This window comes from Artemia franciscana, chromosome 5 (genome assembly GCF_032884065.1).
Source record: "Artemia franciscana chromosome 5, ASM3288406v1, whole genome shotgun sequence".
Taxonomy (NCBI): domain Eukaryota; kingdom Metazoa; phylum Arthropoda; class Branchiopoda; order Anostraca; family Artemiidae; genus Artemia; species Artemia franciscana.
Window position 1 is genome coordinate 17,228,679 of NC_088867.1, and position 25,575 is coordinate 17,254,253.

The following is a 25,575-nucleotide window of genomic DNA, read 5'->3' on the forward strand; positions in this document are numbered from 1 at the left end:
TGTTTGAGCCATCATCGTATTAAAAAAAAAAAACGAAAAAAACGTTATAAAACGTGACTCCTAAAAGAACCTTATCCTCACTTAATTAAGCATAGTTTGTTCAAAGTGTACTTAAGAGCCAAAAATCTCATAACAGTTTCGAAATACTTGTTCAAAGTTCGCAAGTTTAGCTAAGAATTTCAAAAATTTAATGATTCTCTCTTATCTGTAATTTCTAACCTCTCCTTTCTCTTTAAGGCAACAGCTTCTCTGTCTTGGGAAGCTAGTTCTTCACGGACTTCTAGTAGAGAAGTACTGAAGTTAGAAATCTCTACAATGGATACAGATGATTCAAATAGGTTTACTGTGGATTCAGTTGAGGTAAGGCCAGCGTCATCATGTTTATTTATACTGGTTTCTTATGCACATTACCTTTCATTAGGTCCGAAAACAAAAATTAATAAGGTGTAATTACGTTGAGAATTGGAAGATAGTAACTTGGTGAGCCTTTTTGGCTATTTTAAGCTCACTGATGAAGGCTCCTGAAGTTGGCCCAATAAAGGCGGCCACTCTGTCTTGATTTCAATCAGCCATTCCGTGTTCCTTCAAGTTTTTTCGCTGAATTTTTCAATGTTTCGGGCAATATCATTCAAATCATTAATAACAAAAGTAGGATTATAAAAAAGTTCTCAATACCATTTTTAATTTAGCATGAAAAGCAATGCTAATGGTTAAAATGCATTATTTTTTTGCTAAATCCAAAACAGCCGAAGTTGGAAAAAAAACCCACCAGAAACACTTGCTGATGGAAAAATTACGGCCATATTTGGAAAACAACATAATTAGTTCTATTGGAGTCAAATAGTTAACTTCTTTTACTGAAGCTGCCAATCCCTGCGATTTTCTCGAGGTAATAAAAATCCTGGGAAAAGTACGAAATAGTACCCTGAAAAAGTATATTAACTACATGTGTTATCATCATTTAATGTATTTTCAAGTCTTCAGATTTTCTGCAATTGAATCTTGTGTTATTACTAAAATTTTTAGTGGCAGCCCCAATTTTAAACCTTTCCAAAGTTCTTTTTGTTATTCTTTTTGTTACTTGCTTAAAAACAATTAAAAGATTAAAAGTAATTCATACACTTATGCTTAAGAGTCTGAAGCTTCAAAACAGTGCTGTAGCCTGTAATACTTGTTCAAAGTTGCTGGCTTTATTTATGTACCAACAATAAAGTGTTTAGAGGACTTTATTTAAAAGCTTATATAGTTTTTTTGCAGGTAAAAATATCCAGTTTTATTTTTATTTTGTTTAAAACCCAGCTTTATTTTCATTTTGTTTAAAACCCAGTTTTATTTTTATTTTTTTCGAAACTCAGTTTTATTTTATTTAAAACCCAGTTTAATTTTTACTTTGTTTATTCCGCTGTTATAAAGTTTTTCAATTTGAAAACATGTTTTTTGTATGTTGACAATGTTTGTCAATCCTGACCCATGACTGAAATTAATTAAATAATTGTATAATTGGCAAATTTCTGCCGTCATTGAAATTACTTAAAATCAGTAAGACTGATCTGAAATTGTAGCAGATTGTTCTAGCATTTAGCCATTTTTATTTTCTACAAAATAATCAAATATTTTGGAGAGAGAGCGTTCCCCAAAATATTTTTGAAGAGAGAAGATTCGTGACACCTTCTCTTATTCTTTATAGAATTTTTTTTTTTTTTTTTTTTTTTTTTTTTTTTTTTTTTTTTTTTTTTTTTTTGTTAAAAGCATAAACAAAGTATGGTTAGCTATCAGAAAAATTTTGACCGAAGCCTTGTCTTGATTTCATTTTCTTTATATTTTTCACTTTATGTTAAATTTGTATGATGGTTTAATTTAAAATACAGGGCTAACATTGTCGTGAAAGGGATTTGCTGGAGGCTTTAGGTTTTTCAGTTGCACCCATTTACATTTTGTTTTCTAATCTTTTTGAAGTTTTCACAGTTCAAATCTAATTGGTATAAGTTAAATTGAAATTCTTCATATGTGTTAATGATTTATATGCAGTAGTTTATGTGTATGAATCTTGTCAGTAAATTTTTTTTCATGCGAATAAACGAAATTCTGACATTACAACCCTGCATGTTCCAGGCTTACTCAGTAGCAAAAAGCAGTTTTCACAGTTCAATAATTGATATAAGTTAAATTGAAATTCTTCATATGTGTTAATGATTTATATGCAGAAGTTTACGTGTCAATTTTGTCTATTTTTTTCAGGCGAATAAACACAACTCTGACATTACAACCCTGCATGTTCCAGGCTTAGTCAGTAGCACAAATTCTGATAACACTCCAAGGTCACGAAATAGTTCTTTTTACGAGAAATCCTGGCACCATCACACAAAAGAAGCCTTACCAAGATTAGACAATTACAAAAATCTTCATTCGTTCAATGTTGGCCAAAGACCAACCTTGGAAGAGCTGTACGACCCGTCCCTAGCTAAGCTTGAGGTCTGTCTAATATTGAATTTTGATAGGCCTATACGTTTTGAAGTTCTTAGTCTTATTCACTTTCTTCATAATTTCCTCTTTTAAAATTTTCAATGAGTAAAAGGGGGTTTTCCTATTTTGTACCCTCTCTTCCTCCATGTCACATGTACAGATTAAGACATTTTTTTTTATTATGTAATAACTAAGAAAGGCTAAAACAGTCCCATTCCCCGTACTGACGGTAATGCATATGACGGCAATGCGGTAAACGTCTCTTCGGAATACTACTAGATATGAAAACTCAGCGAAGCAACGAATTTAAATTTGTGTCGGTTCACCTAATGTCGCAAAATAAATAAACCATGTATTTTATGGGGTTTTATATTCCTTTCCACTTCCAATGTAATGCCATTGTTTCAGCTCTGTTTCAGCTCTGTGTCTTCTCTATTGGGAAAGGAAGTTCTTAAAGAACCAAGAACATTAAATCAAGACTTTTGTACCCGTCTTGGTCTATTCATGCCCAAAAACCACAATTTTCGAAGATTTTCTTTTTGGCTGTTTCAAAATTATGAAGTTAATAGGGCAATAATACATGTCCGTCAATGTTACCATTTTAGACCTTGAAAATTTATAAGCAAAATTAATTAGTTAAACTCGACACTGCTTTTGTCTATAAAAATTTAAACATTAACAATCTGTTAATAATCAAAGACTACATCTTCAAAGGAAAGATATGTCTTCTTAAGCAATTTAGTACCATATTTTTAGCTTATTTTTTGCATTTTTCATGCACTTTTCGTTCTTCTAAATTTAAAATAAAAACACCTGCTACTGCTAAAAACTCCATAACTGTACATTGAGGTCTTTTTCATTAAAAAATTGATTCCTACTTTTTTGTAGTTTTAAAGGCATATACTTGTATGGTTATGTAAATGTCCACTTAATGGTTTCGAACGGCCCTATTTTGTTTTCCCTGTCCTTGGCACTTTGAGTGCTTAATCATATATAAATAAAAAGTAAATATTGCACGGAAAATGATGTTTTGCTTGATTAACAAATAAGAGATAGCTACTATGTGTATTTAGTAAAAACAGCATGAATGCGATATCAGTGATAGAATACTACAAGTTTGTCAATATGTTTTTTTTTTTTCCGAATATTGGACCTTGTACATAAACTTCTTTTTTCATGAAATTTATTGTGAGCATCCAAAACATTGCATCTGGGTACAATCACTTTTTAAAGCACCATTATCAAAGGTTCGACTGGTCATCTAGCGAACAAGTCACTAGTCAAACCTAGTCAATTAGTTACTATTTACGAGTCACCGTGATCTTGTCGACTAGTTAACGAGTCCTAGTCGATTAGTCACTGTCAAGGTCGTATCTTTGGGGTAGGGCTTAGGGGGTTTGAACCCTCCGCCCAAAATGTTTTCTGACTCGTAAAAATATAAAAAAAATGCATATAAAAATCTTGGATATGACCCTGGTCACTGTCATATATGTGCAGGACACTGACGTCTAATGTTCATACAGTGTCTCGCACCCCGGTGAATTATGTAACATGATTCGACACCCCTTTAGAATATACTGCAAAATATTCTTTGTATAGTTTCAGTAAAACTTTATACTAAAAAATAACATTTTTTTCAAACTATTGTAATTGAACAATGAGTAACAAACTGGATCTACTAAAAACTAGATAAACTTAGAATATTACTAAAAGGGGCACAAAATAGGTGGGGGTAGGGACAGGGGAGATCCAGGTTTTGAGCAATACCTTTTCCAAGTTAAAAAATCTTTATTAAATAAATAAAAAATCCTTCCCCTCCCGTACATTTTCGATGTTTGACGCGCCTGATTACTAAGTATAGTTTTTTTTTTTCTGCGATAACAAAACTAGAAAAATGAGAGGAACGTAGTAAAATCAACGTACATTATAGGCATTGGATATTTACAGTCACTTTTTAGTGCCCAACAACAGATAAAAGGGTTAAACTACATCACTAGGCACTAGACCCAATGGGTCCATTATGTATGTGTGTCTGTTAACTTGTACTGTTTTGTTTGTTTGTTGTTTTTTTTTGCCTGGTATGATTCAATCGTCAATCCAGGCTTTTCCCCAAAGATCTAAAAGACAGAATATTGACTTATATGTAAGAAGATGTTATCGGTTTCTACCCTCCCCCCACTAAAAAAAAAGAAAAAGGAAAACCTGAGTCTTTGTTTATTTCCAATTTTGAAAAATCTCCATTGGAAAAATATTATTGGCTGACCAGCCGAAGAACATCTATGTATTTACTTTAGAGAAACTCAAATATTATTTGTTTCGTAATCATAAAACAGGTCTTCAGTAAGTAATTTTGTGGTCATAAGGATTAACCTATTTATCTGGTGATAGATTATGGATTATCTGGTGATAGATTATTTTATGGTTTCCTAATTAAAAAAAAATCCTGAATTAAATTAAGGTAGAGTTAGTTTGGAAGTTACGTCATCCAAACTTCAGTGACCTCATTCAAGTGCTCATTTATTTCAATTGCTGGGTTAGGAAGACAGCTCTTTTCTTCATCTCTCTCTCTCTCTTTCTCTCTCTCTCTCTCTCTCTCTCTCTCTCTCTCTCTCTCTCTCTCTCTCTCTCTCTCTCTCTTTCTCTCTCTCTCTCTCTCTCTTTTTGCTTTGTTTTGTTTTTTAGCCAAGTAATTACCTCAAAAACATTGCTGTTAGTAACAGACACACGCGTATAAATTTATTTCGAAAGGCACGGCACGTGGTCCATGTCCCATTTTTGGTCTAACCCCAAAATAGAAGAGTTATACTAAAAATATGAGAAATTCTAGGGGGAGTTAAGAAATTTCAAGAAATTGGTAGGACTAACAGTAACACTAACGACAGTAAGTAACAGTAAGGACTAACGAAACACTAACAGTTATTTGATCTTCTTTAATTTATATAAACTAGTTAAAAGTAAAACCGCCTTTCTCGCTCAAACAAAACTTGTTTCTACTGAATAAGATCATTTTTCGAATCAGTAATTCAATCAAATAATAAGTGTAGTGCTTATATTATATAATGTAGTGCTATTATATTATATAATGTAGTGCTTATATTATATAAAAATTTCTTGACAGTGTATTAAAAATGGGTAGAATTTTTTAATAAGACAATGAATTGATTTTTTTTTTTACTTTTATCTACATAATAAACAAAAATGTTAACTATTACAGACAGAAATCATTACTCTACGGAAAAGTTTAAATTGTGCCAACGCGTATCGATTAAGTACATAAACATTCCTAAAAGTATTCTAAATTAGTAATAATAATAATAGTAATAATAATAAAAAAAAACTACATAAATATTCCCAGAAGCATCCTAGACTAATTAAAATAGTAATATAAAAGGAATAAAAAAGAAAATAAAGGCCATCACCTTCTCTCAAACACCCTCAGGGTAACAACCACCATCCAAATACGACTCCATCCATCCTCACCCCTTCAAACCACTCCTCCCTTCAGCCCTATAGCCAACTTGACTCCCCCCCCAAAAAAGAGAAAAGGCTAAAAAAACTAGTTCCCCAAGAAATACTCTTTTAATCTTTTTTTAAACTGTGGGAGGTGCTCAGTCGTCCTAACACTCACAGGAAGCAAATTCCATATAGCTATTTTATCTTCTTTTATTTATATAAATTAGTTTAAAATAAAATCGTTTTTCCCCCTCTAACAAAACTTGTTACCACTAAATAAGATCACTTTTCGAATTAATACTTCAATCAAATAATAAGTGCAATACTTCTATTACATAAATAATTTCTTAATAGTGAAATAAAAACGGGTAGAATTTTTTATAAGACAACTAAATAAAAATATTTATGCAAATAAAATGATAAATGCCTGAATATTTTGGCTTCATATCCGTAAGGCCTTATAAAAAAATTAGTTTGACTTTTTGTCACAATTCTTTATGAACGACTCCTGAAACACAAGGGTTGTTTAATTAAAGTAAGAAGCTTTTTAAAGTAGCGAAAACTTTAGCAAAAACTTTAGTGGGGTATTGAAGAGTGGGTAGCCCATTTTATTTACGGGATAATTTCTGTTGGTTTCAAGTTTCAATGTTGCACCTTGCTTTCATTGAAAAAAAAAACTATTCTTTTTGTATTTAGTTTCTGACCGTTTTTCAAATAATACCAGGGGTAGGGGTAGGTTAAGTGGACGAACCCTATATATCTCTGATCATAATAAACATTCGATTCCTTTGATGTATCTATTGTCAGCAAAACTCTTATTTTAGACTTTCGATTACTATTGAGCCGCGTCGCTCCTTACTTACAGTTCCTTACGACGAACTGTTTGAAACACATTAATATTTTTTTTCCTGTACGAGAGGTGGGTAACAGTGCTCCTTCAGTGGCGTTAATTCACCAAAAATTAGGGAGGGAGTACAATATTTTTCAAAATCCTGGCGGGGGGGAATTAGTTATTTTTTAATTTTCCATTAGTTACCGGGAAAAAATATTTTTCAATAGAAACATCTTAGAAAAAGGGAAAGTTGGCGAAAAATCATCAAAAAGTAAGCAAAACACGCCAAATCCAAACAGCCAGAAAATTGTCATTAAGCCGCTATTAAGATTGCAAACTGCATTAATGGCAAACCGAAATTGGGATCGCTTGACGTTTTGAGGGTGTTTCCTTCCTCTTTTTGAAAATCTAGCAAATATTCTCAGGTTCGATGTTTTTGATGGGTAACATTGAAATTAATGAACTTTATGTTTAGAATCAGTATAAAAAGTCAATTCTTTTTATGTATCTGCTGTTATCAAAATTATGTTTTTTTTGGAGTTTGGTTACTATTGAGCCGAGTCGCTTCTTACATACAGTTCAAGTTTAATCATTTTATTTGTTCACATATACATATATATTTGGCATAGGCCCATGGAGAGACAAGCTTGAAAAACTTGGCCTAGACAAAGGTAAAATAACAAATAACACTACAATACAAAGATAAACACGACGGTAAAGATACAATAACACAACACTAATATGAAAGTAGCAGCTAGCTCAGGATCCATGAATAAATACAAGAAATTTCAATATTATTAATTATAAATTAATACTAGAAGATAGCCGAGAGGACCACATTCACCCAGAACAGAAAACCATACAAATAACTTTATCATAATAAATAGACGCTAAATTAAAGATAATCTTGAACTAAATAAAATTAAGATTTATTTTTATTAATTGGGTAGAAGAAAATTTAGTAATAAGATCCTTATAAACATCCCAGCACCGGACTATTGACACAAACTGATCGAATTTAGATCTCTCAGCGCTATACTTGTCAATGTTGATACTCCTTTTTTGTCGGGTGTAATAATTATGTAAATCTTGTGATTGGAAGAATAAACAGTGATTGAGGTAATATGGCGGTAATTTTCTTAATGTCATAATTGAATTTGAAACGAATTGCTCCAAAAGTAAATTGTTGAGAAACTGGAAGTATATCTAGATAAGCATATAAAGATGCTGCTAGCGCCAAAGGCATATAAATTGGATCTTTCAACTATGCTGAACGAAATGGCTATCTTATTATTTTGATCAGACGACTTTGGAGGAAAAGGAGGCAGGAGAGGGGACTAGCTGCCTTCCAATCTTTTTCGTTACTTAAAAAGGACGCTAGAACTTTTAATTTCCGTTTGAATATGCTCTCTCTCGATGTTCTAGGATCACTGATTCAGTACGATCACCCCGAAAAAAACTGATAAAGACGTATCCATGATTGTGAGTTCCATTAAGATTTCTTGACTTTTACTTTGACTTAACACTCTTGCTCAGCAGGGTCTCCAGCGTAGAGAGAATTGGTTGACAGCGCTGTCAGTCTTCTCCAAGTAGCCCTGTCCAGGGCTAAGGAAGGGGCCTCATTTTGGTTGATGTCGCGGCTGACCAGGCGTTGGTTTATTACACCAGCCCATCTAGTGCGTGGCCTTCCTCGAGGGTGTTTCCAGCCATTTTCCGAGGGATTGAAGTCCGAGATTATCCTTGCGGGGGTACTTAGCGGGATACGGAGTAATTGGCCGTAACACCTTAGAGAGTGGGCTTCTACTTGGGTAGAGAGGCTCGCTAGCTTGAAGGTATTCAGGATCTCAGTATTGCGGATCTTGTCATACCATTTGAAGCCCTCGACTCAACGCAGGTGTCTAGTCTGAACGGCATCGACCTATCCTAGCTGTGCCTGGGTTATCGGCCATCTCTCAGATGAGTATAGCATGAGGCTTGAGACTGTGGCGTTGTAAATTCAGGTTTTGGTATGGCGGCTAATTTGCAATTTGTGGAAGATTGCTCTCAGGAGTCGTCCGGACACAGAGCTTGCCTTGACTGATCTGGCTGAGATTTCGGCGTCAAGTGTGTCAATTGAGGGTGTAATTGATCCGAGATATGTGAACTGCCTTAAACATCGACAGCTTGGCCGTTAATATGAACAGTTGAGAGTGGTGCTGATGCGGTCTTTTTTCGGGCGTGGTCTTCATTTTCTTCCAGTTGATATGCAGCCCAACTATAAAGGATGTCGAAGAGAGCGTCTTGAGTGCAGACTTAAGCTGATCGAAATTGTTACTAAGGACAGCTACATCGTCCGCAGTCAATATCGGACAGAGTCCTCCCGGCATAACTGATGCTGAAAGGGTGGGCATGGTGCGTCTCGTTCAGGATGTGGTTGATGACGCAGTTAAACATCTCAGGTTCAGCAGCACATCCTTGACGTACCTCATTTTGTGTGGGGAAGGAAGAAGAAAGCTTCCCATTAACCAGGACGGCGCTTTCTGTGTTGCTGTAGAGTTCTTTGAAGAGGCTGACTATCTTTGCGTGTATGACCACAGCTTTTGAGAATAGCCAAAGGGACAGTCTGTCAACAGTGTCAAAGGCAGAACGAAAGTCAATGAAAGCTATGTAAGCTTTTTTGTTAAATTCCACTGTCTTCTCAATGATCTGTCTAACCGTGTGAATCTGTTCGGTTCTCGATCTTCCTGGCATGAACCTGACCTGTTGGGGGTGACGCAAGACATGTAGGAAACTTGTTGCACATTTCAGCAGCAGCAGTCTAATGGTATAACTTCAGTGCACCCGATTATGCTGAACATCATCTGCAGCAAGAGTATCATTGCAGGACCGCCTGTTGCGAATAGCTCAGAAGCGATGCCATAAGTGCTGGCTGCTTTATTGTTATTAAGTTTATTTACGGTCGATCTGACCGTCTGTCTGTCTGTCGAGTGACGTCATTATACGACGTCAGAATTATTTCATCATATACCAATTCAAAAACGAATGTATTCAAGCCGAAGTAGCTGAGTTGGTAAAGCGCTATGTTCCAGGTTCCAGGTCCAAGAGGTTCAAGGCTCGAGCCCTGGCCTTAGCATTAATACAAAAGAAGAAAAAAAACAAAAAAAGGTAAAAAACTACAAAAAAAAACTAAAAAGAAAATACTAAAAAAACTAAAAAAGCTAAAAAACCAAAAAAATAAAAAAAGGTAAAAAACTAAAAACTAAAAAAGAATGAAAAACTAAAAAAAAACGACTACAAAAAAGGTAAAAACTACAACAAAAACTAAAAAAAACCTAAAAACTAATAAGAAAACTAAAAAAACTAAAAACTAAAATATATATATATATATATATATATATATATATATATATATATATATATATATATATATATATATATATATATATATATATATATATATATATATATTACTCAAATATTTACTGTCTTTTTTTACGTAGTTAATATTTACGTAGTAAAATATTTTTACTGTCTTTTTCAAATATTTTGTAAATATTTATAAAACGCAAACTAATTTTTTAATACGTGACATATCTCTTCCTGGCAGGAAAAGGAGCACCCCGACAAACACGTAACGTGAGGTGAAGCACAAGACGAGAAAATCTTTCCAAAATCTTTCCGGCAAAACATACCCCAATTTAATGCAATCGAATCACAACTAGACCGGAAACTTTCCTCTATTTGACAACATGTTGCCTCTCTTGTCTGATGTAACGAACAAGCGAACCGTGCTCCTAGATACATAAATGAATCAACGTGAAAAATAGCAGAAGTACCGATAGAAAGAGAAACTGGCTAATCACAGGATAACGCTAAAAATGTATACCTGGAACTATTAATTCGCACACCTATACTAGAAAATCCATGCAAGAACATATCGAGATAGATTGAAGAGCTTTGCGCGTTTTACCAATCAGCAATGCTTCGTCAGCATACGTGAGATACGTTATCTCCAGACCGTTAAGAAAAGAAGTAGGGAAAGGGCCATCAAGAACATCAATAATAGCCGTTTTAAATAGGCTGGATGAAAGAACGCTCCCTTGGCAGATCCCACTTTTATTTGAATCGGAGCACTCAGCCTCGAATTCCCTTTAGCAAAAACAATAGAATTGCAATACCGATAAAGTAGCGTCTCACATGCACTTTTATTGAATACCCTTTCAATCAAAGAAGCGATTGCTGAATTATGATTAACAAAACCGAAAGCCTTCGAAATATTAACTATTCAAAGGAACACGGAATCCTTCTTGGATTGTGCGTCAAAAAGGATCTTAGGCAGAATTCGATGGGCATGCTGAGAACCAAGACCCTTCTAGAAACCGATTTGATTTGCACCGCAATCTTCAATAGAGATAATGAGCAATATTAAATACTCGAATACTTTGCTCACATTACAAGCAATTGTGATTAGCCTAAATGATTCACAAAAATCTGTAAATTTAACTCTTTTTAGCATAGACATTATATGGCCAACTAGAAAACCATTTGGCAAGATTTCACTGCATAAAACCAGGTGAAAAATGAACTGGAGGTAAGAATGAAGTTCATTCGGTACTCTAACAAGGTGTTCTGGGCAGAGATCTTCAATGTAAAGTGAAAACGAGAGTTTCAACTTCAGTAAAGCTTATTGGAAGCTTGCGATTGTATCAGCAGGGATATTTGATTGCGTGGATCGAGCGGACAGTAGTAAATGAATACAAGCATTGATTGAAGGATTCTTATTGGAGAAAGTGTCCTTATAACATTCTTCCCATGCAGTTAGTGATAAGTGAGAAATTGGAAGTTTAACGGCCGTTTGAACTCTCTTCAGTTTTGTGAACTTACCGCCATGATTTCTGTGAACCAGAGAACTGAAAAATTCCTTTCGGGCGAAACACACGGAGTTCTTTCTTATACTTACGCTTTGTACTAGACTTTAGGTCAAAATTGATACCACGGTGTAATCTTCTCTAAGTAATCCCGATGCGCAGCCAAAACTTGGCATGCAGATTAGCCTTCAAGAGATTTGTGGAGAGAGATGAACCAGGTTTCTCTGAATCAACTCGGACCATTTTGAGTGGAACTGCAGAGGCCTCAATTCTACGTAAAGAATGTAGAACTTGCTCGTAATACAATTTAAGATCAAGCTTTGATGTCGATTGGCTCACCTCAACTGTTAGGAGAAGGTATATCACTTTAATAAGAGACAATAAAGCAATGACAGTTAGCGAAAATAGAGCGTTGTCACACTTTGACCAGTCCCTTTTGTGTGACCAGTCCACTTCGATCTACTCTTTGGTATATCAAGCGGAGGGGCGACCTTAAACGTAATCGGTTTGGTGATCAGTGCAGGTCTTGGACTCAAGGACTATGATAGGGGAAACTATATTTGCATTTTGCGAGCAAACAACATGCTCTAAATCATATGTAGCGCCTGTATTGCGAGTGTAAGTAATGTCTTCGCTTTTGTTACAGATTATATAAGCAGGAGACAGGCAATTTAAGAAAATGTCACTACGCGCTCCAGGGAGGTGTGGATTACAGTTCAAATCACCGCAAACAATCCATGGCTTATTTGTAGAGTAAGTAGCCCGAAGGAGCTTTGAGATATCGTCACACACTTTAGAGAATCGGGTCCAAAAAACTGTCGTGTGGTATTCAGTGGGCACATAAACATTCACAAGAACCATTCCCGGAATTGATAACGTTATAGTTCTATCCGTAGAAGAGATCAGTTTTGTCTTCAAAGCCCTTTTTGGAAACATAGCCAGACAACTGGAGAGGCATCCTGTCGTCTTCTTAGCTGCAACAAGAAATACTTCGTGGAGGATAGATCTTCGAAGAAAATTTAGATTGTCCTTTGTTCCTCGTGTGGTTTCTCCTGAATACAAATGACGTCATATTTGCTTAATAAATCCTCAGTTACTCTGACCTTGTTATAGGTGCCACTATATTCAACAAAATAATAGATAACTGTGCGAGAGAGGGAGTTTGGCTGGAAATTTTTAGTTTTTTATTACTTTTGGAAAAACAGGGAGTTTTAAACTGAAGCTGACGAGGTCCTTACCACATTTTCCACATTTAAGGTTGTTCGAACAAGGTGCATCTCCTCAGAGAAAGAAGGGGCACCACCACACCTCGCGCATTTCTCTGACTTATCGCAACTTGTCATCTCCTCCGTAAGAACCTGCTGGAACTGAATGGTTTGAAGCTATTAGCATTAGTTTGGATTTGTATTGACTTTTTTTTTTGTTATTTGAAGCTCTTAATTTTTGGTTCGCTTATTTGGGCCAATTCCATTTTGAAAATAATAGTCAGTTTTTAAAAGTCAAATTGTCCAAAAACGATTTCCTGCTTAAACCTGTAGAAAAAGTTACTACATTGAAAGATTCTCTGATTTGTAGCTTATCTAAAAAATATATCAGCCACTTATTCCAAGAATATCTACGTATTTACATATGGGGAATTTGAATATTTCTTTTTCGTAATGCTCAAACTAATCTTTTCAATAAATGATTTCGTAATCCTTAAAGCTTTTCTATTTACCGTCTAATACCTTTGGTCATGGATTATTCTATAATTTCTCGATTTTATTCTCTTTGGTAAAAACACCGTTGAATTATAAACGTTGTTCTTTAACGTACCCTCTACCAATCGTTCGGTTGAAGTTTAAACTCACTAAATGCGTTTACCTTTGAGAAAGTCCAGTTTGAAGTTATTTTGTTGCTGGTAATAGCAGGCACGTACACAAAAATGTATTTTGGACATTGTCCAATGCTTTAGAAGGGGGTGGGGAAAAAATGGAGCTATCCAAAGTCATTACAAAATACTCAAAAAGGATCATTTCGTCTGCCTTATCCCTGTTGGCTAGCCAGTCCTTCCAACGCTAGACCAATAAACACACCTGTACTGGCAATCTTTTCATAGCTTTTGATTGCAAACTTTAGAGTTCCATTAAAATCAGTTAACTTGAAATGATACAAAACACAGGATGTTTTTTACACGCTAATAAAAATGCCTTGATATCTTTGATGTCTGTATGTTTTCTTTTTATACAAGATTTTTCTTATGTAATCAGAAAGATGCAAACTGAATACTGGCACCTCTCGGAAAGCATACCTAAGACCACGGTATATGCATAACTACAAACTTGCCTGTGAATTTATATTATTAATTAAAGCTAATGCTACTGCTACTGCTAACAACTCTCTGCAACACCAAGCCACCCGAGGCCAACACAGCTACGCACGCTCCTCCTCCATTCCAATCTAATTAAAGCCTCCCTTTCTACTCCGCTCCAAGAAGCTCCCAATTCCCTTAAGTCTTTTCTTACGATATCCTCCCAATCCACTCACGGACAACCTGTGTTTTGTTTGGCTCTAGATGGCTGGCCGACAAGGAATGTCTTTGGCTAGAAAGTGTGATTGAACCAAATTTTTCACACAGCTTACTGTTATACATACGGCCAGTCTGTCAGGTTATCAAAAAAATCCGGTGGTAATTTCTCTGTAAAAGATCAAGCAAATCTTCCTCCGTCTTTTGGAGTGCCCACACTTCTGAACCATACTTGACCAATGACATCACTGTAGCCTTCAATATTCTAATCTTGGTTCGAAGACTTATCTTCCAATCTTTTTTCAACTGTCAAAAACATCCTGAGCCTTGGCTATTCTACTTTTAACATCCTCACTGCTCCCATCGTCTTTACTACTAATACTACCAAGGTATATGAAGCGACAGCCCCTTCAGGTAAATGTGCACTTGTTATGATTCCTTAATCATGAATCGACTGTATTTACTTCATAGATAAAACTCTGTTAAACATTTTAGCCTAGTGTGATTTTTCTTTTGCAGGATTCAAGCACCGATTTAGCTGAAAGAGGGGGTCATAGTCAAGGTACCAAATTTGGATGGATTCGAGGTGTTCTTGTAAGATGTCTTCTCTGTATTTGGGGTGTTATGCTTTTTCTTCGGCTCTCCTGGGTCGTCGGCCAAGCTGGAACCTGTAAGTGCTTAAAGATATAACACATGGCGTTGTCTTTCTGACTTTGGTGTTTTTGTCATTGTTTAGCCAGTTTTTTACTGCTGTTGTGCTATTTTTATGATTTTTGTTTTCTTTATAGTTTTATGACTCCGAAATGCAAATTCGATCCTTTTTGGCTTGTGATAGTAATTTTTGAAATGTAATATCTTATCTTATATTAATAAATTATTACTTCAAACTTTCAATATATCAGAACTTTCAAAAAATTCAATTCAAGCTAGTAGTATCTTCAAATAAATATTTCAATTGTAGCCCTAATAACGTCAGAGACTGTTGCTTAATTACGAATAATTCTTTCAAGCTTTTATTATTTTAAATACATATTCAAAGTTAGACTTAATAACATTTGGGGCTTGTCTAGTCCTAATAGAATTTGGGGTTATATTTCAAGTCCTAGTATCCGACTCAAAAGTAACCGAAACTATAAATACTGAATTTTGATACCAATAGATACGTCAAAAGAATCAGATTTTAATGCTGATTTTAAACATATAAGTTTCATCAAGTTTAGTTTGACCCATCAAAAGTTACGAGCCTGAGAAAATTTGCCTTTTTTTCGAAACAGAACGAAAAACCCCTAAAATTCATAAAATTTTAATGAAAATCACACCACCAGTTTTAGGGTATTAGAGAACCCTACTGTAAAGGTTTCAAGCTCCTATCTACAAAAATATGGAAATGTGTTTTTTTTTTGCCAGAAGAAAGATCACGAATGTGTGTTTATTTGTTTTTTTCCCATGGGTGATCGTAACGATCCATTGGTCCTATAATGTCGCAAGAGGGCTCATTCGAGCGGGAATTAAAAGTTCTTGTGCCTATTTTAACTGACCTTAAAATTGAAGGGCAACTAGGCCCCCTCCAACGCTAATTTTTACCAAAGTCACCGGATCAAAATTTTGAGATAGCCATTTTATCCAGCATAGTCGAAAAACTATTTCTCCGAGGACGACTTAACCCCATACAGCCTCCGGGGGAAAGACTGCAAGTTCTGGACCTTGTCCATTGCTTACGTACAGTATTGGTATCAGGAAGTTTACAGATATTTTCAGGGGGATTTTTTTCCAGTGGGGGTTCGCAAACCACCAAGGTTTGCTTGGTGGGGGTTCGGGGGAAGGGGTCACGTTAGAGATCTTTCCATGGAGAAATTTTTCAAGAGGAACAGATTTTTCCATGAAGGGGGCGCCGGTTTTCCCATTATTATTTTAAAAACGATTTAAAATTAAGTATAAAAACAAGTTTTTTCAACTGAAAGTAAGGAAGAACATTAAAACTTAAAACAAACTTATTAAAGAAGTCGAGATGCTTAGAAATGTGAAGTTGTTCATATTTAGCTCACCGAACAGTGACCCTCTGACCATGGGAGCTTTGCAGTCCGTGTAGTGCCTGAGCTTAGGTATCTTGGTATCATGATTACAGATTGCCAATAAAATTTGATTTGGTTGGCATGGAGTGGAAGGGGGCTAATTTTGAATGTTGTTTCGGATAGTTCGTTATGATTGAGGGTAGTGTGGGAGAGAGCGGTAAGGAGAAAAATTGGCAGGGAGGAATGGTGGCGGGGTGGCAGACAGGAAGGGAGGTTGTAGCAGGGTTTTGCTATGGCAATGCTATTGTGGAGGGAATCTTGTATTGTTAAGTGCAATTTTGTTAAAATTATTTTTCTGTTTGTGACTAAAGGAACCCAAATCTAGGCAAACAGCCACGGCCATTAAACGTGCTTGCGGGTCTATAGTCCTGAATCTTCGACAATGCTCCAGAATGTCCCTGGCCGAAATTTTCCGTTTCGTTTGACATTCGAATGTAATTTACCTTTCCAGTGTCCCTCACATGCTGACAATGAGAGTCAGGAAAAGGAAAATCAAACTGTGCTGCTATAGGTACACAAAATATTTACTATACATTCCCAAGCGTTATAAGAACTACAGATTTATACAAATATGATCTTCCAGAGCCATCCAAGCAATGGTCAAGCATTGAAGATCATTCACTGCTGAAGTGGAAATTGATTTCTCTTCCCTTTTATTGTTTTGTTTTCAACTATAATATTTTTGCAGACAATGTGTAATTAAATGATTATTATCATCATTATCTTAACTAGTATATGCTCTTCAATTGTGATTTATTGCTTTATTTTCCTTTACAGTAGAAGCTGTGCTAATTATTCTCCTGGCCGCTGTTGTGACAACTATTACTGCCATTTCCATGTCCGCCATAAGCACTAATGGAACAATCAAAGGAGGTTGGTTTTTTTTCTTTTGTGTTGGATCTGTAGCAGGGGAGTAGTAAAACAAAAGAACTTGTGGCTAAAATAAATTCATAGAATTTTTGGAAAAGATTATGGATTGAGGGCAGGTAGTACGCAGGTGGAGCTTTGGTTCCGTATCCTCTTAAGATCTCGAAATTTTCACGTTTTTTTCTATAATTGATTATATTTCTTATCCAGTTCTCCTATCTTTGGCGTTTTTTGAGGTTTGAAACCCCTGACTTACATGTAAAGAATTCCTGTGCCATAAGAAGCGGGTTCACTAATAAAGTAGATATCCATAAAAAGTCACTTCCTGATCTCACTCCAGGAAATGACTTTCTAGTGTCGCTTTCAGCTGCAATGGGGCATAACCAGTACATGTTGTAGAACGATTTGCTACTAATGATAACGGTGTGTAATGTAACGTACTAACGATTTGTAAGTGTAATAACGGTAAAAAAAAAGAGAGAAAAGCAAATGGAATGTAAAATGAAAATTGATTTTAGGGTTAATTATCTTTGCGATGGAAAGGATAAAACCATGGCAGTATATCCAGTTAAAATGCATTGCTTCATCCACTTCAGTGACTACACCATCACAAGGCACAAATATAGTACAGTTTGTTTTCAGACATATTCCATAAATCTGTCTTGTATGTTTTTTTCACATTTTCTACTTTTCGATTTTTACTGCTATTTTTACATTTACTAACTATTGTACAAGTTTCTGCTAAAAAAACCAGAGATTACTCTCCCATTCTTGTTTGGTAAGAATTGTGCGTCAATTATATTTGTCTACGTTTGTGACGTATTGCATTGTTTCTTAAGCTTATTTCAGAAAGGAAAGTCAAATAAACTCACGTTTAAAAGTCTGATTGGTCCTCCTGTGTATTTTTTTTCAAATTCTAAGCCAATTAAACAAACAAAAAGCTTTTGAGTCATAAGATTTTTCTAACTTTGGTTTTCTTGAAATTCTACCCTGATACTTGCTTTTCTTAAATTTTTTCGACTATAAAAATATTAGCCAAATTGTAGATAAAGAGTAAAGGATAGATAAAGGATTGGTAATAACTTTTTTTCAAACAATTCGTTCAATGAGATACTAATTGGAAAGGCCACAATTTTATAGCCTTGTTGGACATTTAACACAACATAAAATATTTAAATTATATTGTTAGTTTGATCTCATTAGTTTAACAACCAAAAAATGGTAAAAGATTTTTGAAAAAAATTCGTTTCAAATGCATTTTTTTAATGTTGAAGTAACGTCTGAAGCTGGAAACCCAGCTGATTCCGGACTCATAACTGAGAGCTTCAGATGAAATAACTAAAATATTGTGGAAGGAAATAGTTTTATACAAGTTTTGAAAATCCTTATTTTTACCTCGCTCACTTATTTTACTTGTTTCAGGTGGAACTTACTACATGACATCCAGGTCTCTTGGTCCTGAATTTGGGGCTTCAATTGGGGTTATTTTTAGCATAGCAAACGCTGTATCTGTCGCTATGTATATAGTCGGATTTTGCGAATCTATGAATGATCTTTTGAAGAGGTTTGATGTTCAGATTGTAGATGGCGGCGTTAATGATGTTCGAATTATTGGTGCCATTACCCTGGTTGCATGCACAGTAATCGTCTTGATTGGTATGGAATGGGAGGCAAAGGTATGAATTCCTTTTTGTTTTGACCTGAATTTTGGTTCAAAAGTTTAGGAGAAGTGACAGATTAAACAGATTTTTTATAACAACCTCTACAGCTATTCAGAAACCACGTTAAATAGATATACAATTATATATTTTTTTTTAATTTAGTGTTTAGTTACCCGATTGAATCTCAGTTATGCATGCTAGTCCTCACATTGAAAAAAAATGAAATTGAGATTAAATTAAGGTTTACAGTACAGAATGACCAAACAATTTTTGGGTGTTGGATAGTGAGCATCTACTTCTTTCAATGACGTTGATTGAATTATAAACTAAAATGCATTATAAACATGCGTGTAACAGCAAAAACCGAAAAAGAAGGTAATTTCTGGTTTGATTTTAGTTCATCGGTATCTGGTTTCAAAAAATGGTCAAATATTGTTGTCTAATTGTTGGGATAACGAGAATTAATGTTATGTGCATTTTGTTATTGGATTATTTGATCTGAGCATAAGAGATTAAGTTTCAGGAGGAAGGGAAGGGGGTATCAAAGTCCACAATTTATAGTACACTTATCCCAAACTGATGATAATTTGAGAATTTCAGATTCACCATTTTAAGATCTAGAGGCCCTTTTAAACGACGAAAAAACAGCGGGTATCCAACAACCCTCTCAACGCCCTTTATGGGGGTCTTTGTGTCCCCTAAGTACATTGGAACAAATATAAAGATTAGTGTTTAAAAAAAAAAACGCGGAAATCCCAAAATATTCTTCTTGGTTGGAAGCAGAAATCATACACCGCCGATGTCTAGGGTGCCAAATCATAAAAATATTAAAACAGAGTTTTCATAGACAAACTTTAGTACAAATTGTAGAAATCAGAATCCTTCAAGAATTTTTCATCTCAGTGATTGGATAGCTCAGAACAGGGCTCTAGAGCCCAAACACTACCACGCAAACTCGAACAAATGGACACTTTGCACTTCCCTCCACCCATAATTACTTAAAGAATAGTATTTTTTTTAAAATGAATGGCCCAATAATTTTTAAAGATGAAGACCTTTGTGCTAAGATATTAATATGAAAATTTCTACGTACGGTTTGGCTATCTAACCGACAGCCGTTATAAGGGAAATTGAAAATAGCTGTTTAAAAACCTTAATAATTCATCTCATCCAAAACAAAAATGAATTAAAAGATGCTTGATTTTCCGAGGAGAATATTCCGCGAGGAAGTTTTTTGTGGGGAGATTTTTTGGAGGAAATTTTCCGCGGGGGAGACTTTCCTGGAAGATGCTTCGGAGAGAAGACACCGGACTGCTGATGATGAACACTGTATATGTGTTCGAAATATCCAGTTAAATAATTTTATATTTCACTGTCAATGAGTTTTACTGCTGATGATGAACACTGTATATGTGTTCGAAATATCCAGTTAAATAATTTTATATTTCACTGTCAATAAAAAGGTATCATCCCTATTTTGAACTGTTTTACTTTTGTGTAAATTATAATTTTCAGCTCTTCGGTGGTTTTTATTTAGTTAGCTCTTTGTTTGTGAAAACTACTGTTAGTTAGATACTGGAGTATTTGAAAGAATTAGTTTGCTAATTTGAAAAAGATCTCATTTCTTAGGTTTTTTTTCATAAACAGTAGAAAGTCAGTGTAGATTTTGCAGTTAACTTATTGTTTTTACTTATTGTGCCGCCGTACGTTATTACTTCCTTTTAAACTAGTAGGATTTAGCCCTCTATGGGGAAAACCATGGGTGAGGGCCACTAAAGGGTAGAAACGCTATTTTTGAATTTAAAAAAGAGGGAATAGTTGTGGGAAAAGTGGAAGTCATGGCAAATTGTAGAAAAAAGCCAAGACAGATTGTTGAATTAAGTGGGCAGCCCAGTCAAGGGTTAATTTTATCCCTTTGATTGCCGTTGTTACTGTCTACCATTTATGCTACACCTTTCCGTGCATGTGTGTCCCTTCACAAATGCCAAACTAGAGTCGTACACAATCTTTTTGGGTGCTTAAAAAAGGCACTAGAACAATTAATTTCCGTTCAGCCTTCTACTACTCAGCCTTTCTACGTAATCAAAAAAGAAAGAAAAATAAAAATAAACTTTTATCAATGGTGTTTCATCTGAAAAAAAAAAATGTAAAATTCCGCCTTTTTATTAATTAGAGCTTGAAACCCCCACAATGAGATTCTCTGTTGTGCTGAATTTGATGATTTTTTTAACATCAATTGTCATTTTGAGGTTTTTTCCTCCCTTTATCGAAAATCAGGAAACTTTTCTTGGGCTCCTTGCTTTTTATGGGTAATTTCCAACTTAGTGATTTTTTTGGTATTTTGGAAGCGATTCGTTCTATCTATTTGGTAAAATAGATAGACTCTTTGGACTCTTTGGTAAAAGTCGATTCGTTCTATCTATTAATTCTACTTGTTTAGATTTATGGTTACTGCATGAGTCACTCCTTAATTGCACTTTGTTACCACGAACTGTTTGATCGGCGTCTTGGAGGTATTTTCAATCTGTATAATTAGATAAGCGAAAGCTTGGTACCTAGGCCCATGCCTCCGCTGCTATCATCATTAATTTCTAAAATTTATTCTTAATGCAAGATTTGCAGTGCCCCAAACTATTTGATGGTATACCCTTAGGTCTGGTGAATAGGTTTCTAATTGTATTACGAGCTGCATCCCACGAAATAGATCACATCCTCAAAAGCTAATGTTCCCTTATATACAATGAAGATTGGCCAAAAAGTTTTCAGCAAAAGGGGGACTAAAACTAAAAGGATCTGAAACCTGAATGTCTGGGCAGTTGAGAAAAGAAAAGGATGCCTGCCTCTTCCAGAATACTCGACATAAAAAAAGTGTTTCAAAGAAAATACTTTTTGAAACTTTTTGCTTTTCTGAAATACTTTTCTGAAACTTTTCTGCAGTTTTTTTCTGCATGCTTTTTCTGAATGCTCTGAATGCTTGTCTGAAACTTTTCTGCAGTTTTTTTTTCCTTCCCCTGGAAATCTTGGAATTCTAGAATTTTTTTCTTCCAATGGGACCAAGGTCCCCTTGGTAGTCAGAATTGCCAATTGGCACTCAGCTGACGAGAGCAAATCGTTACTAATCCCAAAGTTCACGCCTGTAAGTCTTCCTTGGAAAGTTTCCAAAGAGCTCTCTTCGTAGAAAGTGTCCCCAATATTCGTGCAGATGACAAATACCACCCAACCACTTTCATTTCAACTGTTATTAAATTTCTTTTCTTTTTTTAGGCTCAACTCTTCTTGTTGGGAATCTTGGTCATTGCTATCATTGATTTTTTCATCGGAGCATTTCTCGGTCCTACTAGTGACGATGAAATTGTGAAGGGTTTTCTTGGATTCAATGGTAAGTCGTTATGGTTATGTTTGAATAATTTTGAATAATTTGAATAAAGCTATTTCAGTAATTCAAAAAATTTAGGACAGTTTACCAAGTGCCCAAAAATTAACTCAGGGTTTTTCTTTGACAATTTATTTATTTTTACTTTTATTTGTGAGGCTTTTTGTGTCATTTGTAATACGACATATTGGACATACTAGAGGCTAATCTGTATTAGTATCTTGTAATATCTTATATTAACTTCAGCATTATAAATTTGTTACGCATTGTAAATAGGAAAAAGGTGGTATTTTCATAAGCAAATGATATCTAACAGTACAAAAACTGGACATTTTAAAACAACTAAGTTTTCAGTCTTACTCATTCGTCCAGCATATTTCGAGAGGAAAGAGACAGAATCGTCGCTACCTCAAAGTCTGATAAATTTTACAATAATTATCATAACTTCTTATAGTTTTCGTATAATCCATTTGTTTTAAGGAATCAACGCTCTTTCTGTTTGAATTTTTTCCAGTCAATGTTGTCAATTTACACCCTTTCCAAAAACTGCTTAGTGTCGGATTTGACGGTTTATCCGTTCGGCTCCTTGAGTTCTCTAACGATATTTAATTGCAGTTACACACTATAGAGCTTTAAAAAAAAAAAAAAATCAAAGATCTGGGCCCTGATATCCTCGAATTTGCTATGGGCCATTATTTTTTTAAATAATGCGAGAATGAAATGGGCGCTGTACAAAAGGTGTAATTTTCAAACTCATTGCTTTCATAGCCTGCTTAGGTTTATATCTTATCAGGCAGGCTGATGTATATAATAATGACGATACTTCTCCGTTATGACTTCTTATGAGCGTCTCGATTTATTCATGGTGAGGCAAAAGCACCAAATCCGTAACAAAATATATGCAAAAACTTGCTTTTTGTCTTCCACGTCTTCTTCTGTGACGTGAAGTCCGAGACCATTTACCCCTTTAGAAGCAGATTATCACTTATTTCTGTCATGTAATAAGCTACTTTCATCTTTTTTTTTGTAGCTACAATCAAAGTCGAACACAAGTTTATAATGATTCTAAACCATTTAAACCCTGAGTTGCTCTCGAGTAGCTCAAATAAATATTTATTATAATAAAAAGAAGAAAAGAAAAAAAATTCTTTGGTGAAAATGTATAAAAATGCACACATTACATAGAAATGGAAGAAAATAAAAGGCCAATAGAAAAACTTGACATTTGGGAGAAGGAGAGGCGTCTAAGGCCACTGAATACATACGTGATTCAAATATTGTGTTTTTTTGCGGTTACATGACCCTCATAAATAGTTAACTTACTCACTTGAGGGGAGTTATTTAAATAAATAAAAAAAAGGGCTGCTTTAGTGTCACCATACGACAGAATACGACACCATACGTGAATTTCTGTCCTTTCTTCAGTAATGCATTAAAATACAATGTGATTGTTTCCTAACATCTAAAATTTATTAAAATCTATGACTTTTTACTGATACTATAATAGCAATACATGGTCTCAGGAAATTCAAGCACCATCTTGTGTCTCATCGGAGAGCAAGTTAGACAATTCAAGACTGAATTTCAAATTCATTGAGGAAATTGTATATGCACATAGCATCCGAACTGGACGTGAATATATTCATATCAATCAGTTTGTTTGTTTTCTTGTTTTTATTTTTATTTAATTTGCTTAAACCATTATTATTTAGGGACCCTATTCGACGAAAATTTCTTGTCAGATTACCGTGAGGATGATGGTGTGAATTACAGCTTTTTCACTGTCTTTGCCGTCTTCTTTCCTGCAGCTACTGGTATCCTAGCAGGAGCAAACATTTCTGGAGACCTCAAGGTAATCTTTTTTTTTGTATAAACTTGAAAAACAATATAGTATTTTGAGGTTTAATTTACATATCTAGGAATTTTTTCTGAGTTCTGGTACTTTAGATTAAGGAAATCGGGATTTCAGAGGCTCGAACGAAGGGTTTAATTTTCGGTCTTATGCATGTCAGCAGACATTTACCGATCAAAAAAGCGATGTCTATCTCTGAAGAATACATTTCTGAAATTTCATAAGTACTGGCACCAAGATTCTCCAGAGAGCTGGAGCCCATCACCTTATCTCGACAAATTTAACGTACTAGGATATACAAAACGAGGACTGATGCAAAGTGGAGACGTCAAGCCATTGTCGGACTCTCTGAAACTCTGAATCCGGAAAATGTGTCAGCTAAACAATACTGAGGCTAGATATTCAGCCTAAAGAATAGGGCTAAAGATGTTGTTTTGCTGTCTCAAGACACTGATTCAACCACTTAAGATGCTGATCCAAAAGCTCTTGACTCTTCCATTTAGCGGTGTTGTGGTTGAAAGACAATTCGGTTTGAGGATAAATATCAAGACCTTTTTCAGCAATCAAGAACTGCAGTAAATACAGAACAAACAGATCCAAGAGCATTTCAAATCCATTAGTTTAAACCTTAATATGCAGGAAAGGACAAAAGGAGTAAATGCCAGTACCAACTGAGAAAAGGCAGCTGTGCTGATGCGCCACAAGTAATTTATCTCTGGATTAGTTTTTTGTATGTGCAGTCATTAATAAAGTTAATCTAACTATTACCTAATTTCAGTTCTACTTCGTGGTCTCCACCCTGTATTTCCCCTTGGGTTGTTTTTACGAATTTAATCTGTCACTTGCAGTAGTCGTCTCAATTTTTTCCTGTATACTTTGTTGTTGTATTTTAAGTGCTCAAATGCAATAAAATGTCTGCTGCTCAAAAATCTCAATAATGGTGAGTTTAAAATTGCTTACCACTTAGTGAAAAACTTAAATTCAGTCATGGTTACATAAAGACAGGAAGTGACAACTATTAATGCTAGATTATAGAATGTTTTCTCTTCCTATCAAAAGATTCCTTTAAGATAATTTTTGCCAACTGGTACATGAAGAGGTAAACATAAATAAGGGTACTTTACAGCCACTGGGCACTTTGCATAAATAAAGGGACTCTACAATATAAAATACTGATCCATTTGAGGCTTATTATTTCTAAAATAGTTTTCGAAGAGGCACACATAGTAAATAGTATACTCTTATGATATTTATTTACAAAATTTGGCTGATAATTTTTTGGCAGCATCTTTTTTGCTTTTGGAAATTTTTTTTTGGCTGCCCATTCTTTTTTGCTTGTAATAAGAACTGCTCAACATGAGAGTTCAATATTTTGTCAGTTTGAGCCTAACATCCTCTCAAAGAAAATTCTGGATCCTAGTTGCGCAAAGCCACGACTACGATTACATCTATATCAAACAGCTCGTGGTACCGAACTGTACTAAGGAGCAACCCGGCTCAAAAGAATCGAATTTTCATGCTGATTCTAAATATATAAGTTTCATCAAATTTAGTCTTTGTCATCAAAAGTTACAAGCCTGAGAAAATTTGCCTTATTTTGGAAAGTAGGGGGGAACAACCCCTAAAAGTCGTAGATTCTTAACGAAAAT

The 25,575-nt window shown here is 35.0% G+C and overlaps 1 protein-coding gene across 1 annotated transcript in view; it reads left to right on the forward strand.

Annotated features, from left to right (window-relative positions):
* Positions 1-217: 217 nt before the first annotated feature.
* The window catches only part of LOC136027041 (bumetanide-sensitive sodium-(potassium)-chloride cotransporter-like), a 99,650-nt gene continuing 74,292 nt past the window's right edge, over positions 218-25,575 (forward strand). Inside the window, exons 1-7 of the mRNA XM_065703963.1 lie at positions 218-360; positions 2,239-2,472; positions 14,621-14,771; positions 16,951-17,046; positions 18,463-18,716; positions 21,966-22,080; positions 23,787-23,926. Of these exons, the coding sequence (XP_065560035.1) occupies positions 316-360; positions 2,239-2,472; positions 14,621-14,771; positions 16,951-17,046; positions 18,463-18,716; positions 21,966-22,080; positions 23,787-23,926 (1,035 nt within the window). The 5' untranslated portion in view covers positions 218-315. The remainder of the gene's footprint in view (positions 361-2,238; positions 2,473-14,620; positions 14,772-16,950; positions 17,047-18,462; positions 18,717-21,965; positions 22,081-23,786; positions 23,927-25,575) is intronic.